The 16,109-nt window shown below is 39.3% G+C and overlaps 1 protein-coding gene across 1 annotated transcript in view; it reads left to right on the top strand.

Annotated features, from left to right (window-relative positions):
- LOC114655857 (uroplakin-3b-like) overlaps positions 1–14,939 on the top strand; it is a 34,801-nt gene extending 19,862 nt beyond the window's left edge. The window contains exons 3-6 of the mRNA XM_028807132.2: positions 2,681–2,846; positions 5,418–5,494; positions 6,264–6,393; positions 14,613–14,939. Of these exons, the coding sequence (XP_028662965.2) occupies positions 2,681–2,846; positions 5,418–5,494; positions 6,264–6,393; positions 14,613–14,754 (515 nt within the window). The 3' untranslated portion in view covers positions 14,755–14,939. The remainder of the gene's footprint in view (positions 1–2,680; positions 2,847–5,417; positions 5,495–6,263; positions 6,394–14,612) is intronic.
- The last annotated feature ends 1,170 nt before the right edge of the window (positions 14,940–16,109 follow it).

Consider the following 16,109-nt stretch of genomic DNA (forward strand, 5'->3'; position numbering starts at 1 on the left):
AGTTACCTGTAATATGATTACTTCAAGAACATCAGAATGTGACTGATGCGTCATTGAGATGGTCAAAATTTGCCGTAACGTTAAGCCAATTTAACACCAAGTTTGTGTTTTATAAATTTACACTTTCACATAAGAAATGTGTAAGCATGTTTTATCCATCCATCCAACCATCCATTTTCCAACCCGCTGAATCCAAACACAGGGTCACGGGGGTCTGCTGGAGCCAATCCCAGCCAACACAGGGCACAAGGCAGGGACCAATCCCGGGCAGGGTGCCAACCCACCGCAGAGCATGTTTTATACATAAGGTAATTATGTATTAAAGAAAAAGGTACAATGGTTTAACTTTTCATTTTGGATAGATAGATATGATCTAAACACACACTAGAATGAATAAAAAGGAAAAAAAACTTAAAAAGAAAGAAAAATTCTGACTTGGCAGTCATAGTCACAGTGAGACATTATGCAGGTGTAATGCCATTTTGTTATAAAGGAGCCCCAGTAGCATGTCCTGACACACTTCTGCTGAATGACTCGTTTGCTGAAAGTCCTCAGTGTTAGTGTGTCAGTCAGAAGATGTGCAACAATTTTCATAATGACACTCAGTTTTGTTTTAATTCTCTTCTTTGCTCCTACCTCTAGGGGGTCCAGAGTGCGTCCCATCACTGAGCCTGTTATTTTAGTTTGTTGAAAAAGTGATATTACCAGCCAGGCAAAATTGCACTGGCCATCATAGAGTTGTAGATAGTATGAAGGATGTCACTACCTACAGTATAGGAATGCAGTCTCATAAGAAAAAGAGTCTGGTCTTTCTTATATAGTTCATCTAAGTTGTGAGACCAGTTTATCCTGACATTGGTGTGGACCCCCAAGCACCTGTAGGAGTGTCCCACCTCTATATCCACTCCTTGAATTGCAACTGAGCATAGAGGCTCATTGGTGCAGCAAAAGTCAGTAATCAGTCTTTGATTTTGCTGATTTTAAGTTTGTAGACAATTCTCTTTGTACCAAGAAACACTGTTCTCCCCATGACTCCTATACTCTATCTCATCCCCCTTATCAATACACCCCAAAACTGCAGAATCATTATCATCATTAGCTTCTACTCCATTCCCAAGTATTGTATATACTGTATCTTCCACCATAGTACACTATGCAGTGTTGATACCTCACAGTTTTATAATCCTGGGTTCAGATCATGGCCTGGTTGCTGTCTGTGTGCACCTGCACAGTATTCATGTTTATGAGTGGGATTTTTCCTTTGTCAGTTTCCCAAAGACATGTTGTGGTATGGCAGGTCTGGGGCTTAATGATCAGGAGCCTGTTTTATGAAACAGGATAAGTAGAGGAGATGCCAGATTTTAGATGTAAGCAATGAGGCTCATGATTTTTTTTGAGGAACTGTCTCTTAGATTTTAACCTCGTTTTTAAGGGTTTATTTATGGATTGATTTTAACCTCCACTGTCTCTACTTGGTTTTATTGGATTATTTATTTATTGAAGAATTTTGATGCACTGCACTGTTTAGGACACAATTGGTTTAATTTGGTATTTAATAAAAGCACTTTCACACTTTTATGCACCTACCCCTTGCTCTATGTGAGTGTCCTCATCTGCTGTCTCATCCCTCGGGTACGTTATTGGCAGCAGCAGGTTCAAGAGGCTCCCTAGATCACCTGGGAGAGTGGAGCTGACCCGCACCATCACATATGTGTGTTAACTGACACACATGTAAGTGCGGGCTGATGCAGTGACCCCCCCCCCATTATCATGAATTGCATTAAGCGTGTTTGATAATGAAGACTTGCCTGGATCTTCCACCATTCACAATAATACACAGCCCCAGGCAGTCATATTATATGTGCTGTATGACACTGTAGAATGCCTAGAGGCATGGAGGAGATCAAGTGGACAAATTCTGACTTTAATTACTTCAGAAAACTATGGACCCCCATAGATGCATTTTTCTCCAAGAACTGTTATTTCCTATCCCTCAATTACAGACTAGGAAGATCTTCTATTAGCTTAATTTTAATTACACTTTAGCCAAATTCTTTTTATCTCTCTGTAAATGACTGGTTAAATTGATAAGTGCTGTATGAGCTTGTACCTTTCTCTTACTCTTTTGTATTTGTGACTATTTATAAATACCTTGAACCTGTCCTCAATAAAGAGACCTATAAAAGAATAAACTGAACCCAAACCTAAAATCATACATATTGACACCATACCCATTTATCCATGGTACCACAATCTAGCAAAGCAATATTAATCATTCTCCAATCTGTAGTCCACAAATTTTGAAATGTTTCTTTTGTGTGAAGTTGTTAGAAATTGGTGTTGGCAGGAAAGTTGGTTTGAATCTCTTACTCTACTTCTGTGTAGATTTTTATGGGGTTCTACAGTTTTCCTTCTACGTCCTGAAGATGTATGTGTTTTACTGATTGACATCTGTAAACTGACCAAGTACATACAGTATAAGTGAGTATGAGATGGGTGTCATTTTGCCCAAAGCGGGTTCTGGCCTCACACCTTATGCTATGGTGCATAGGACACTTTAATCCTTAACTAGATCACCCAAGTACAGGAAATATATGCATGGGTAAATATTTTTAATTGTTTGAATGTTTTTATTTTTGTTCTCCAATGCTGTAATAATTTATTCCTCTTTCCTTAACAGAACAAAATACATTTGATACTCAAAACACAAACCCTTTCTCACCCTCTTTTCCTGCTCCTCCTATTATGACTTTTGTGGGTATGCAGACCGCCTTTTCCAGTGCCCCAATAAACCTTCTCCAGAAAGTTTTCAGAAATGGACCTTTCATTACAGGTTCTAAGTTCAGGTAAGGCACCACCTTGCTGATAGAGAGTGTTAACATTTATTAGATGACAATGTGTAACAGCCAAACATGGTCTTATGTATTGTGCAACTGTTTTAATATATGTTATAAAATGCATAATAAAATCATATCATAAAAACTAAACAGGTGAAACAGTCACATTATATAATAATGTAAACTTCATGAGAGCTACTTAAATGCATTTTATATTAAATACAGTTTTAAAGTGAGTCAATAATATATACATTAAATGGCAAGCAGCTGAGGGCATTTTATGACTTCTCATTTTGTTAATAAATAGACATTTAGCTCATTTCATAATGGAGCTTTCAAACACTGTATAATGACTTAAAGGAATACTCCATCAAAAAATGATTTTTTTATAGATTATTTATCCTGTTCTGTTTTTAATAATGGTTAAGAAAAAATTTTAATGTCGTGTTTTTATGGAGAACAGAGATACCAAACTTCCCGACACAATAAGCTTCTATTGGGATCAACTCTGAACAAACAGAAAACAATTTCAAACATTTATGAAAAAAATGTAATTTACTCATGTTGCATAATGCACATGCTGAGCAACCAGTCATATGCTCACAGCGCCCCAAACGTGCATTTTTGGCTAAATTATTGTCAAATTAGCCACTTTCTGAAAAACTGATTTTGAGCAGCTGGGAAGCGTGCTCAAACGAGAGTGATCTTTTAAACTGAGGACCCGCCTCCTCACCTAATTTATTGGTCAGAAATCCTGTTCAGTATTAGCTCATTCATTGGCTACCGTGGTGCTTCACATCATATCAGCACTGCAGAAGGTGATCTGAGGAAGGTAAACAATTAAGAAAGAACCAGCAGGTGAAAACATTATCAGATGGAATGTATGCCTTGTATTTGTGCATATCTGAGGTGCTTCAACAAGCACTACGTGAATTCAACTGTACAGTTTCACAAACTGCCAATGAAAAACCCAGAAAAATGGTGTTGTGACTTATTGATCATCAAATGAGAGGAGAGGGAAGTCTTCATTTCAAAAGCTTGATCCCATTCATGAGATGTTTTTCTGGACTTTGTTTATTTATCAATATTTTAGCTAAATTACATGTGTTTAGGATGTTGTGGGCATATGACTGGATACAGTATCTGACTTAGAGATTATATGATACGAGTAAATGGAGATTTTTTCATGAATGTTTTGCTATTGTTTGCTGTTTATTCATCATTGTTCCTCATAGAAGCCTACTGTATCAGCAACTTTGTTATCCCCATTCTTTATAAAAACATAAGATTAAACAAATTTTGTGTATTATTGCAAACAACAAAAAGTAAGTAATAAATGGGAGAAAAAATCATTTTTGGGTAGAGTATACTTTTAAGTACCACATCTTAATTCTTCAGTAAAAAAGACTACAGCAGTAGCATAGTAGTAGCCCAGGCCCTACAACATTATACAATGCCCACTAAGTTTTTGAGAATTGAAAAATGACCAAAATCATAGGCCTTAGAATAAGTTTCAGTGGCTGCAGCTCACTCAGTCATGGCTCCTGCACACTATTAAGTGAGTTACACTTTCACAAAAGCCATCAATTGACATTAGGGCAATTCCAAATGAGGCATCTAATGCAAATCCTGTGAAGTGACCTTTAGCATTCTCAAACACAAGACACAAAGAGACTTTCAAAATTGAGTTTGTTACATACAGCAACAAAGAAAACAGAGACAATGGAAATTGTTTTTTGCACTTGTCCTACATAAAGCAAGTAAACATATAATACATTAAATGCATTCCACATCATACACTTCACAAACAAAAAAATAATTAATTCATTATACTAATTAGTTAAATGTTTGTTATTTAGCAGTCTTCTAGTATTAGCTTCAATGTTGCTGTCAGTCCACACCCAGGAAAGAAGCACAGGATCACATGTCAGATCTAACTTGCAAGTCCAAAGGCCAAATTTTGAGTTTTATCCTGAAGCATTCTTCTTCAGAGTGCTATTTCAGGTACTAAAATTATCTTCAGCATAGTCCTTAAAAATCAATATGACACAAAGTGATCTCAAGTACAAGTCGAGAACTTAACGATAAAGGAAGCAAAAACGTCGCTTATTAGCACAAGCCCTGAAGAAGTCTTTAATGAAACTTATCAAGTGGCCTTTAATATAAGCCACGAAATGACCTCCAGGTCAGGCACTGAAATGCTTTCAATGTACATGAGCGTCAACCAATTTCTTGTACATGTCTTAAATTTTAATCTAGGTAATGTATAGCATTACACAAGGCAGAAGTAATGTACTTTATTATAGTAAAACCTCAACTTTCAGTGAAGAAAAAGTTACAATATCCAGATTATGTCATTAAATGAGAACCACAGCGGTCATAATTTATCAGTGGGCACAGCTCCTGCAATGTACATAAAACATAATGAGAAGAAAAGAAGTCACTAAATGTGGAATTTGTAATTTCTGGAAGGAAATCTTCTAAAACAGATTTGAACAGTTTGAAGTACTTATACAAATAGCAAGTAGACATCTTCAATAAAAGTGATTTGGTATTGTCTCTTTATGTTTTACATTTTAGTGCAAAGTATTTTGTTGTCAATAACAATAAAGTAGTTGCTGAGACTGATTGGTCACCGAATATCAACCTTATAACACGTAAGTAGTTCTCCAACTTTATTAATGTAGACTGTAATTTTAAACATAAAGGGATTACGATAATGAACAGTGTGGTGGCAAAGTCTACAGCACTGACCCCTCACAACTCCAGGGACCAGAATGCAATTCCAGGCTGCTTGCTGAATTTGTGGTATCTGTACAATCTCCTATGACTGGGCAGATTCTTTCTGGGTATTCTGGTTTCTTCCCATATTATAGACAGTGATGGAGTTAATTGAGGACTTTGACATAGTTTAATATGAGCATATGAATCTGCTCTGTCATGAATCAGCACCACCTCCGTAGTTGGTTTCTGATGTTTGCCTGATGAGACTGGTCTATCTTTTAGGTCAATTTGACTCTATAATTGAAAAAACAGGTCCAGAAAATGAATGGATGGGTAAATAATTCTGGGTAATTGGTCCAGACACATTTTAATTTTTAGACTCATTTTACACACAGTATGCTCAGGTCTATTTTTGCTGGAATGTCAAATACCCTAAACCTACTCTACTTCCTCCAAATATATTTTTGGTTTAATTGCCAACATACAAGAAAAGACAAAAAGCTAAAATGAAAGCTGTAAATTGAAAAAAAAAAAACTTGACAAAATTGGTAAAAATTATTTACGATCAAATGCATTTTCATTAATTTCATAATTTGTGTCTCCGACACAGTAGCCAACTGGGAGCAGTACTTTTACATGACAGCACTTCTGAAAATGCAATTATTGGATCTCTTAACATTTCTTTAACTTTTTTCCCCACAGCTCAGGATCCTGCAAGCATTGACACATGGTTTGGAAAAAGATCTGGAGGAATGGTGGTCATTACTGTCATCCTGTCTGTCCTGACAGCGATCCTGCTTTTGTTGTTTTTACTCATGCTTTATTTCACTTGGTCAGTGCAAGCTTTCTTCTTGTTGTTCCCATTTTATTAATGATGTGAGCAGATTAACTTGCATTGTTTATGCAAGGTGACTTACAAAATGAGAATACAGTACAATCAATAGTTGCAAAGACAGGTTAAGTGACTCGTCCAAGGTCAGGCAGTGAGTCAGAGATTGGGAACTTAGGCATGGTAGAGCTTTAATCACTGCGTCACTGTAGTAAGGACAGGGAAGGGACAGAAACAAGAAAAAGAAATAACCAGGCAACCAAGAAATATAAGAGCAAAATGAAAAGCTAAAGGTAAAAAGAGAGTAAAAACTAAAACCAAAAACTTGAAACTAGCTCCTACTTTAAATTAAAGTTACAGTAACTACACTAGAGATTTTAGAAGTCATTGTTTATCCCCTGAGAGACAATAAAACCACTGCCATATTTATGCTGCCACTTCTGTGAGGTGATCACAGGCACCTAACGCATCCAAAATGTGTGGTGTAAACCTTTGTCAAAATGAATCATATTACGAAATGTAAACCTCAAAAACAGAGTCCTGATAACAAAAATCTTCATACTTGATCAAAATACACATATGAAATAAGTTATACTAGCCGACGCCCGCCGTAGCATCCATATTACTAAACGAGAATGGTAAAGTGGATATGGACGCAGGGACCTGCCCGTGGACGCAAAAGACGTAGTGCGCAGGCGCCACACAAAGCCCCCCTCCCCAGAGTAAAACGAGAAAGACTACGAACCGTCTGACATGCCGTAAGCAGGATAAAGCGAGGTCAGAAATAAAACACAGAGTAGGAAACAAAGTAAAACTTTATAAAGGGATTAAAGAACGGGGACGAACACATAGAGAGCAGGTTACAGATGATGAAAACTAGAATGCAACAGCTTCAAAAAAACCTAGGCATGAAACACATGCACACCGAGATACAGAATATCCATATTACTAACCGAGAATGCTAAACCGGATGATGGACGCAGGCACATCCGGCAATGGGCCGTAGCTGCAAAAAGACGTACTGCGCAGGCGCAAAAAGAGTCCGCGAGAGTCGGCTGAGGAGCCGAGAAAGGCGGACAAAAGAGGGCGAGAGAGGCGGATGAGGGGCCGCGAGAGGCGGACAAGACCACAGAAAAAAGGAGTGAGCACAGGAAAAATGGAGAAATGAGGCGCAAAGAGCACAGAAAAAAGGAAAAGGCACATAAAAAAGTATTCAAACGCAAGCAAAGCACGAAACACATTGCACATGAAACTAGACCCAAAAAAAAAAAAAGAGGCTCGCGCACAACAGCAAGGCACCCCCCCCCCCTACAGGCACCGGACGGGACACACACCAAGAGGGGGATTCAACAAGCCCATAGAACACAAAAAAAGAACACAAAACCACCCCACAGACCCTACAAGCAAGGGACGGGACACACACAAAGAGGGGAATTCAACAACACACAGGAACACAAAAAGAAAGAAGACGCTCGCGCGACAACAATCCTCAACCCCCCCCCCCCCACACACACACACACACACATCCATAAGAAGTGACACCCAAAGCCACATATTCTAAAGTGAACGTCAACACCTTCACACTAGACAGCATAGGTGTCAGCATAGGTGGATCTCCTTACAATAAAGCACTATTAACCGTTCAACTGCAGAAAAGGAAACATATTAACAGTGACTGCGATCCTCCTTATTACTTATCCATATTTCGCATGCTGAGAAAGAAACAAGTCATGAATACACGGTCACGGGTACAAAACGAAAAGGAAAGGATAACAAGAACAAACACACGAACACGAAAGAAACAACAAAATACACGGCTATGCAGTATAGGTGGATCTCATTACAATAAGGCACTATTAACCGTTCAACCGCAGAAAAGACTCCATATTAACAGTGAGTGCAATACTCCTTATTACTTATCCATATTTCTAAAAGAAAAAATGTCTCGACTCCAAAAACGCAAAGCTCAACTAAAGCTTCTAACTAACGATGTACCTAAAAGTAAAAACTTTATGAACTGCATTAGATCCTACAATAGTTCATATCAGGCCACCAAAAGGCAATGGCCCATACTGCTTTCGCATATGTGCACAAATACTGCATCGCATTGGAACAGTGCACCCTGAAACAAATCAACAATGCAAATATGCACAAATCTACATCCTAGATCCACATTACGCAAACTATCAATCAAAGTGCTGCATCGCAACAGGCACGGATTCAAAACGAAACACCTCCCGTCTCAGACATACGTTAATGGCAGCGAAGGCTACAACGGGCTTCTCACACAGCACAGGCAAATCGATTACAGCTCCAAAACAACACGTTCCAAATACTGGACATGCAACAACGCGCCTCTCAAACGGCACAAGGAAAACACACCAGGAAAATTCATTCGGATTAATGAATGTCATTTGCAATCATTGTCATTCAGTTCACTTCCCTGAAGAAACAACTGGCAATACAAGTTATACATTTACACGTTGTTGTCAAAATGGTCAAATTAGACTGCCTTCTTTACATTCATATACTGAATATCTACAGAAGCTTATAACTGACGATGTACCTGAAAGTGAAATCTTTATCAACTACATTAGATCCTACAAATCGGTATTCACTATGAACATTAACGGTGGCACTGCACGTGACATCCGTCTTGAAAAAATGTTGTTTATTGATGAATGTTCAATGGCATGAAGTCACTTACTCAACACCATTCATAAACTTCTACAAACGTTTAGGAATAATAATATTGGATTTGGAGGAAAGGTACTTTTATGAGGAGGAGATTTTAGACAGTGCTTAGCTATTCTTCCAGATGCCATGCACTCAGCTATTGTTCAGTGCACCTTAAAATACGCAGACAATTGGCATTGCTTTCAAAAGATACAGTTAGTAAAAAAGATACAATGTCCAGAACCAGATCATAACAATTGCTTATTACAACTGAGAGATGGTACACTCACCAATACAGATGGACTTCAGCCACATATTATTACAATTCCTCAAGCCTTTATCTGCGACGACTTAGTTACAGAGACATTTGGAACAGCAATCTCATTAGACCAAATGCCCCTTTTAAAACAACGCACTATATTATGTCCAAAAAATATTAATGTGGAAAACATTAATACCCAAGTCATTGCATTACTTCCTGGAGAGACACAACTCTTTCTAAGCTCTGACAAACTTGACTCTGATCACAACAATAACCATCTTAAATGACCTTACAAGTTCTGAGCTGGAATTACCTTTTACACTTAAACGGCGTGTACAAAGAAATTTTCAAATAAACCTTTACACTGTGCCACACACTTTATTGTTTGCTTTCTATTTGCATCATCTACACCGTCACACTATTCTATATCTCATTCATACATCACGCTCTTTGTCATTCCCAACACCAGGGGTTGGCGAGCGAAGCGAGCAGGGGGCGGAGCCCCCTAGTAAAGGCAGAAACAACGACAGTTAAACGTCCACACCACACATCCTACAGCGCGTGTCTCAAACTGCGTAGGCAAAGCAGGCACAGATTCAACACGACACAGCTCGAGTGACCAAGATACAAACACGCGCCTGCCTGGATATAATTAATGAACGCAGGCGCCTACAACGTGCGTCTGAAATGCCACAGACCAGGCAGGCACTGCTCCAAAAAGAAAGAGCTTGACTAAACGAGATACGAAGTGAAACGGGAAACACTACAGAGTCCGCAGTGCTCCACAATGCACCGCATAATAGTTCGGAAAGAGCTTCGTTGTAACAGTGGGGAGACCCAGAGTGACACAGGCGAACACTCCGTATTAAACATACGTCATCCTCACACGTCCAAACTATACAGCATAGGTGAATCACATTACAGTGATGCATTATTAACAGTACGATAAACATCACAGTATCGCAAACAAATGAAAATTATTACTCGAAAAAGGGAAAATATATTCACCACGGACCAGGTGTCATTGAAACAAAAGCAGAATAAAGCGAGATCAGAAATGAAAGACAGAGTAGAAAGCAAAGTAAAACGTCATAAACAGGTTAAACGAGGGGGCCAAACACATGGACAGCAGGTTACAAATAATGAAGACCGGAATTCAAAAGCTTCAAAAACAAAAGCTGGACTGACCGAGATACAAACTGAAACGGGAAACACTACGGGGTCCGCAGTAGTCCACAATGCACCGCATAATAGTATGGACGGAGCTCCGTATTAACAGTGGGGGGCCCCAGAGTGGCACGGGCGAACACTCCGTATTAAACGTGCGTCATCCTCACACGTGGCTGCACAGTGGGCATGGGTTCAAAACGTCGGGGGTAGGCGAGCGAAGCGAGCAGGGGGCGGAGCCCCCTTGTACAAATAGGAACGGAAAATGGTGAGAAAGGAATTCAGAAATCAAGAAGAAATAACTACTTCATGAAAGACGCAGTGTGCATGTAGAATTTCCGGCCAAGCAGGATTACATGTGAAACTTTGTAAATTTCAGTGAAAGTGATAAATAAATCAGGCTTTCCAAATTTACGTACTATGGCCATGGCATCCTGTTAGTTTTGTTGCACGTATCTTGGACTTCCTGGAAATGTGGACGGTAATATGATCATTTTGCCAACATGTACGTTGTTATTTTCAGCGTTTGCTTGCAGTGCGTCTGATAGTCCTTTGTATTGTTCCACGCGCAGATCTTGTTGATGTAATCTGAGATAGTTGAGATACGCGCCCTATGTTTTAACATACGCATCTACGACGTACTGTTGGAATAGTTTGCCGCTGGAGTGCAAAATACTAAATGTATTCCTCATTGCTAATCTGTACATGTAAAATTGGTATTGAGTAAGCCTTATTCGTTTGGCGGTTCTTTTATCGGGTACATGTTGTAAATCTTTGTGCCAGCCAATGTCTCCGTAAGGGAATAAAAGTGTGTAAACCATAGGATGGCAATTCATATTGAGCGTGGAAATCTGTTTACAGGAGTTGCCTATGGGATAGATGCAAATGTCCTTTTTGGCAGGCAGTTCGCCATCTTCTCCGATGAAAATCGCTGCAACATCGGTGTGACATGTCGGGGCATTGTATCGTCGTAAATCCTACCCAGGGTTTTCTTTGAAAACCATTCATACAGATGCTGTTGGATTGGACTGAGCAATTTCATGCGTGTGTTTGTATGATTTAGCAAAGGTGTTGATGGTTCTAGCTGGAGAAGTACATTTTCGCTCCATGCAGAGTTTGCTTTATTTTGTAAGCGTACTTCAGTAGCTTGCGCTGTGTCAAAAACATACAACTGTTCATATCCTGGAGAGGTAGAAGTGTTATATGCGTATAGTGGAGAGATTTGGTGATAAATTTGCCCGTGTCTCTTAAAACAGTATAGTCCGTGGCCAGGAGGTTGAGTTATCTGAGCACCCATGGAAGCAAACTCTAGAGAAGAGTTGTATTCTCGAATGTGTTCACGATAATTTTTAGCTTCTGATGTTTTCTGTGTAAGAAGCTGTTGTAAAGACACAGGTGGCTCCCGCAAAGGTGGTAAAGCTACTTTACCGTTGTGGCAGCACCTCAAGTACTTGTTGGATGTATTACACTCAGCAGGCCAGTATACTGCATGACATGGAAGACGATGAATAGGAATCGAGAAATGCCGTGTCGGCTGCGTGTGGGCAGAACCAGTTTTGAAATGGAAGCAGGACGAACCAGAAGAGAAATATATATAAGAGATATAACTCATATAAACTGATTTATATTACCATATAGCTGAAAACACATAGAAGTGTTTTATTTCATAATAATTACAGCTTTATTAAATACTACTTGAAGGTTTCTTTGATGCGAAATAGCTAGTTTTGCATCTAAGACTTTAACAGAATATACAGCATATGATTGTACACCACTTGGAGTACTGCTTGCACAAGGCAACAGCAGTCAGAATTCACACAGGGGTTGTAATTGGGAAAACTATAATTAAAACAATAAAGCTCAATATGTGTAGCAAGAAACGTGGACAGAGAACACAGCAGTAAATCATAAGCCAAAAAGGAATAAACATAATCAGAGCCAAGAAACAAGACATGTACAGTGCATCCAGAAAGTATTCACAGCGCATCACTTTTTCCACATTTTGTTATGTTACAGCCTTATTCCAAAATGGATTAAATTCATTTTTTTCCACAGAATTCTACACACAACACCCCATAATGACAATGTGAAAAAAGTTTACTTGAGGTTTTTGGAAATTTATTAAAAATAAAAAAATTGAGAAAGCACATGTACATAAGTATTCACAGCCTTTGCCATGAAGCTCAAAATTGAGCTCAGGTGCATCCTGTTTCCCCTGATCATCCCTGAGATGTTTCTGCAGCTTAATTGGAGTCCACCTGTGGTAAATTCAGTTGATTGGACATGATTTGGAAAGACACACACCTGTCTATATAAGGTCCCACAGTTGACAGTTCATGTCAGAACACAAACCAAGCATGAAGTCAAAGGAATTGTCTGTAGACCTCTGAGACAGGATTGTCTCAAGGCACAAATCTGGGGAAGGTTACTGAAAAATTTCTGCTGCTTTGAAGGTCCCAATGAGCACAGTGGCCTCCATCATCCATAAGTGAAAGAAGTTCAGATGGCCGGCCATCTAAACTGAGCGATCGGGGGAGAAGGGCCTTAGTCAGGGAGGTGACCAAGAACCCTATGGTCACTCTGTCAGAGCTCCAGAGGTCCTCTGTGGAGAGAGGAGAACCTTCCAGAAGGACAACCATCTCTGCAGCAATCCACCAATCAGGTCTGTATGGTAGAGTAGCCAGACGGAAGCCACTCCTTAGTAAAAGGCACATGGCAGCCCACCTGGAGTTTGCCAAAAGGCACCTGAAGGACTCTCAGACCATGAGAAAGAAAATTCTTTGGTCTGATGAGACAAAGATTGAACTCTTTGCTGTGAATGCCAGGTGTCATGTTTGGAGGAAACCAGGCACCGCTCATCACCAGGCCAATACCATCCCTACAGTGAAGCATGATGGTGGCAGCATCATGCTGTGGGGATGTTTTTCAGCGGCAGGAACTGAGAGACTAGTCAGGATAAAGGGAAAGATGACTGCAGCAATGTACAGAGGCATCCTGGATGAAAACCTGCTCCAGAGCGCTTTTGACCTCAGACTGGGGCGACGGTTCATCTTTCAGCAGGACAACGACCCTAAACACACAGCCAAGATATCAAAGGAGTGGCTTCAGGACAACTCTGCGAATGTCCTTGAGTGGCCCAGCCAGAGCCCAGACTTGAATCCGATTGAACATCTCTGGAGAGATCTTAAAATGGCTGTGCACCAACGCTTCCCATCCAACCTGATGGAGCTTGAGAGGTGCTGCAAAGAGGAATGAGCGAAACTGGCCAAGGATAGGTGTGCCAAGCTTGTGGCATCATATTCAAAAACACTTGAGGCTGTAATTGCTGCCAAAGGTGCATCGACAAAGTATTGAGCAAAGGCTGTGAATACTTATGTACTGTAAATCATGAATAAGAGGGCAGAAAACATGTAGCAACCTGTAAATTAGAAGTTAACAATAAGAAATGATACAAAGCTTTTTCCTTGACAAATATAAATCTTGAATGATTTGGTACATGTGGCACCAGCTTTTTACAGTGTAACATTACGACCATCCACCAATGAATGAAAAACACAAAGTAGCCGTGTCCTGTCTTGGGAATTACATCAAGAATTACTGGCAAAGCCAATGCAAGTGTTTTTAGACACAGTCCAGACATCTACACAGCAGTTAAAATGAGTGCAGCAGATACAAACTACGATTCTGGTAGAGGAATAGAGACATTTTAAAATTTCTTTTTTGTAATCTACATATTAACTCAAACTGCTGTTTTATAAGCTTTGATTGCTGAAACCAATATGCAAAATTAAGGTGGTAGGTTAAAATTATTTGATCAATTTAGCTTCAAAATTAAAGACACTGTGGCACCAGGAAAATATTGTTAATTATGCTACAGTTAGTTAACCAAACAAGCTTGATGGACTAAATGATTTGCAGTTATTTGTAAAAATGTCTTACTTTTGAAACTGCCTGTTGACTGCTTGTATGTTTCAAAGTGTGTAAAATGTGTGACTTTAATAATCTTCCAGTAATGAAAATGAATTTTATTTTATACACTCATGATAAGCCTATTATGATTTCTCAAGTAGCATGGTTTAAGTTTGCTTTCAACAACCTTTTTGTTTTCTTTTTCCAGTTCTAGCCATTTCAGAGGAAAAGAGAACATTACCCCCCCTGTGATGAACATCAAGCAGTACAGTACCCACTATCAAACATCCATATTAAACAACCCGCCAGCTGTCCTGTCTTCCTTAGGCACCGACACAGCACATCTTTAACTCTGGACTCATGACGTGTACTGCTGCTCGTACACTGACCAACTTCTTCTGTTGCTGTTTACATAGGGTTTCTTTCCAGACAGTGGCTGAGTTGGGTCTAGTTTGTCAGTCTTGCTTCTTTTGCTCAATTTGTGGATTTAAAGGACATCACAAAATAATGAAGAGTATTCTAACTCATGAGAAACTGAATCCCATGCTTGGAAGGCTTAATTTCATAAATGTACAAATGTTTTTATTTCCCTATTTTATATGTATATGTAAAATGCTCTATACTCTTTAAATGGAAAGGCTGTCTCTTTATTTTTTCTAAAGGATGGGCGCTTTATGAAGATGAAGAAGTTTCATGAAATAAGATGTTTTAATTTATCATAAACTTCTGATGGACACTGCTTTCATGTGCATTATGAAAATTTTTATTTTTCTGTTTTCAGTACATGTTTGTTTAAATTGTTGCCTAGTATTACATTTCCAAATTTCTATAAATAAAAGTGTTTAACTACACCACACAAGTATATCTCGTAGGGCACATTTCATTATAACCCTGATTTCATGTTCCCTATACATTGATGTATACAGGAGACTTCAAACTTTTGTTCACTCAATTCCTTTCTCTTTTCTCATTGGCCACCATAACAATGACAACTTCTGTTTTAACTTTTACAGTTCTTGCCTTCCTTTGTTGTCCACATCCAACAAGACTAATCCCCGCAGATCTTTACAGTATACAGTAGGTGATGAAATACAGATGTAATGCCAAAAGATGTCCAAATGCCCACCACTTGCTTCAGGCAATCTGTAGTCTCTGCTTGTCATCATTTGCCATTGTGAACCTAAACGGCTATGTACATTGAACCTGGAAAGATTTCCTAGAAGAGAGGTTGACCTAGCAGCTCAAAGATCTTCATAGCGTGAGACCTCAGAGGCTTGCTTTTTGAATTGGGAAAGACAGATACACAGCCAGTCCTGCTCTTACTTCTGTAAATGTTCTGCTCTGGTTAAAACACTCATACATGTGCTGCTGTCGATAGATTAAACATAATTGTATTTCTGAACCACTTCTCTACCATGCACCATGATGATTATGGTGGTCAAAATAATGGACTGAGCAGTCACACATGAAAGTGGAAGGGCACCAGACTACTCTGAGTGAAAGCCAAACACAGAAGGTGAGGAATCTGGTACTTGGAATTCACCAAACATGAGGGCGTGAATGTGCTTCCAGCATTCAGAAGACAGCAGAAGAGGTGTGGTAGGAGGTGATTTGCACTTAGGAAAAAACACAGTGCTGTGCACTAGTAGAAATTTGTGAGAAGAGATGGAGAAATGTGAGCTGCCCTCTGAAGTCTGAACACCAG

This window comes from Erpetoichthys calabaricus, chromosome 8 (genome assembly GCF_900747795.2).
Source record: "Erpetoichthys calabaricus chromosome 8, fErpCal1.3, whole genome shotgun sequence".
NCBI classification, from domain to species: domain Eukaryota; kingdom Metazoa; phylum Chordata; class Cladistia; order Polypteriformes; family Polypteridae; genus Erpetoichthys; species Erpetoichthys calabaricus.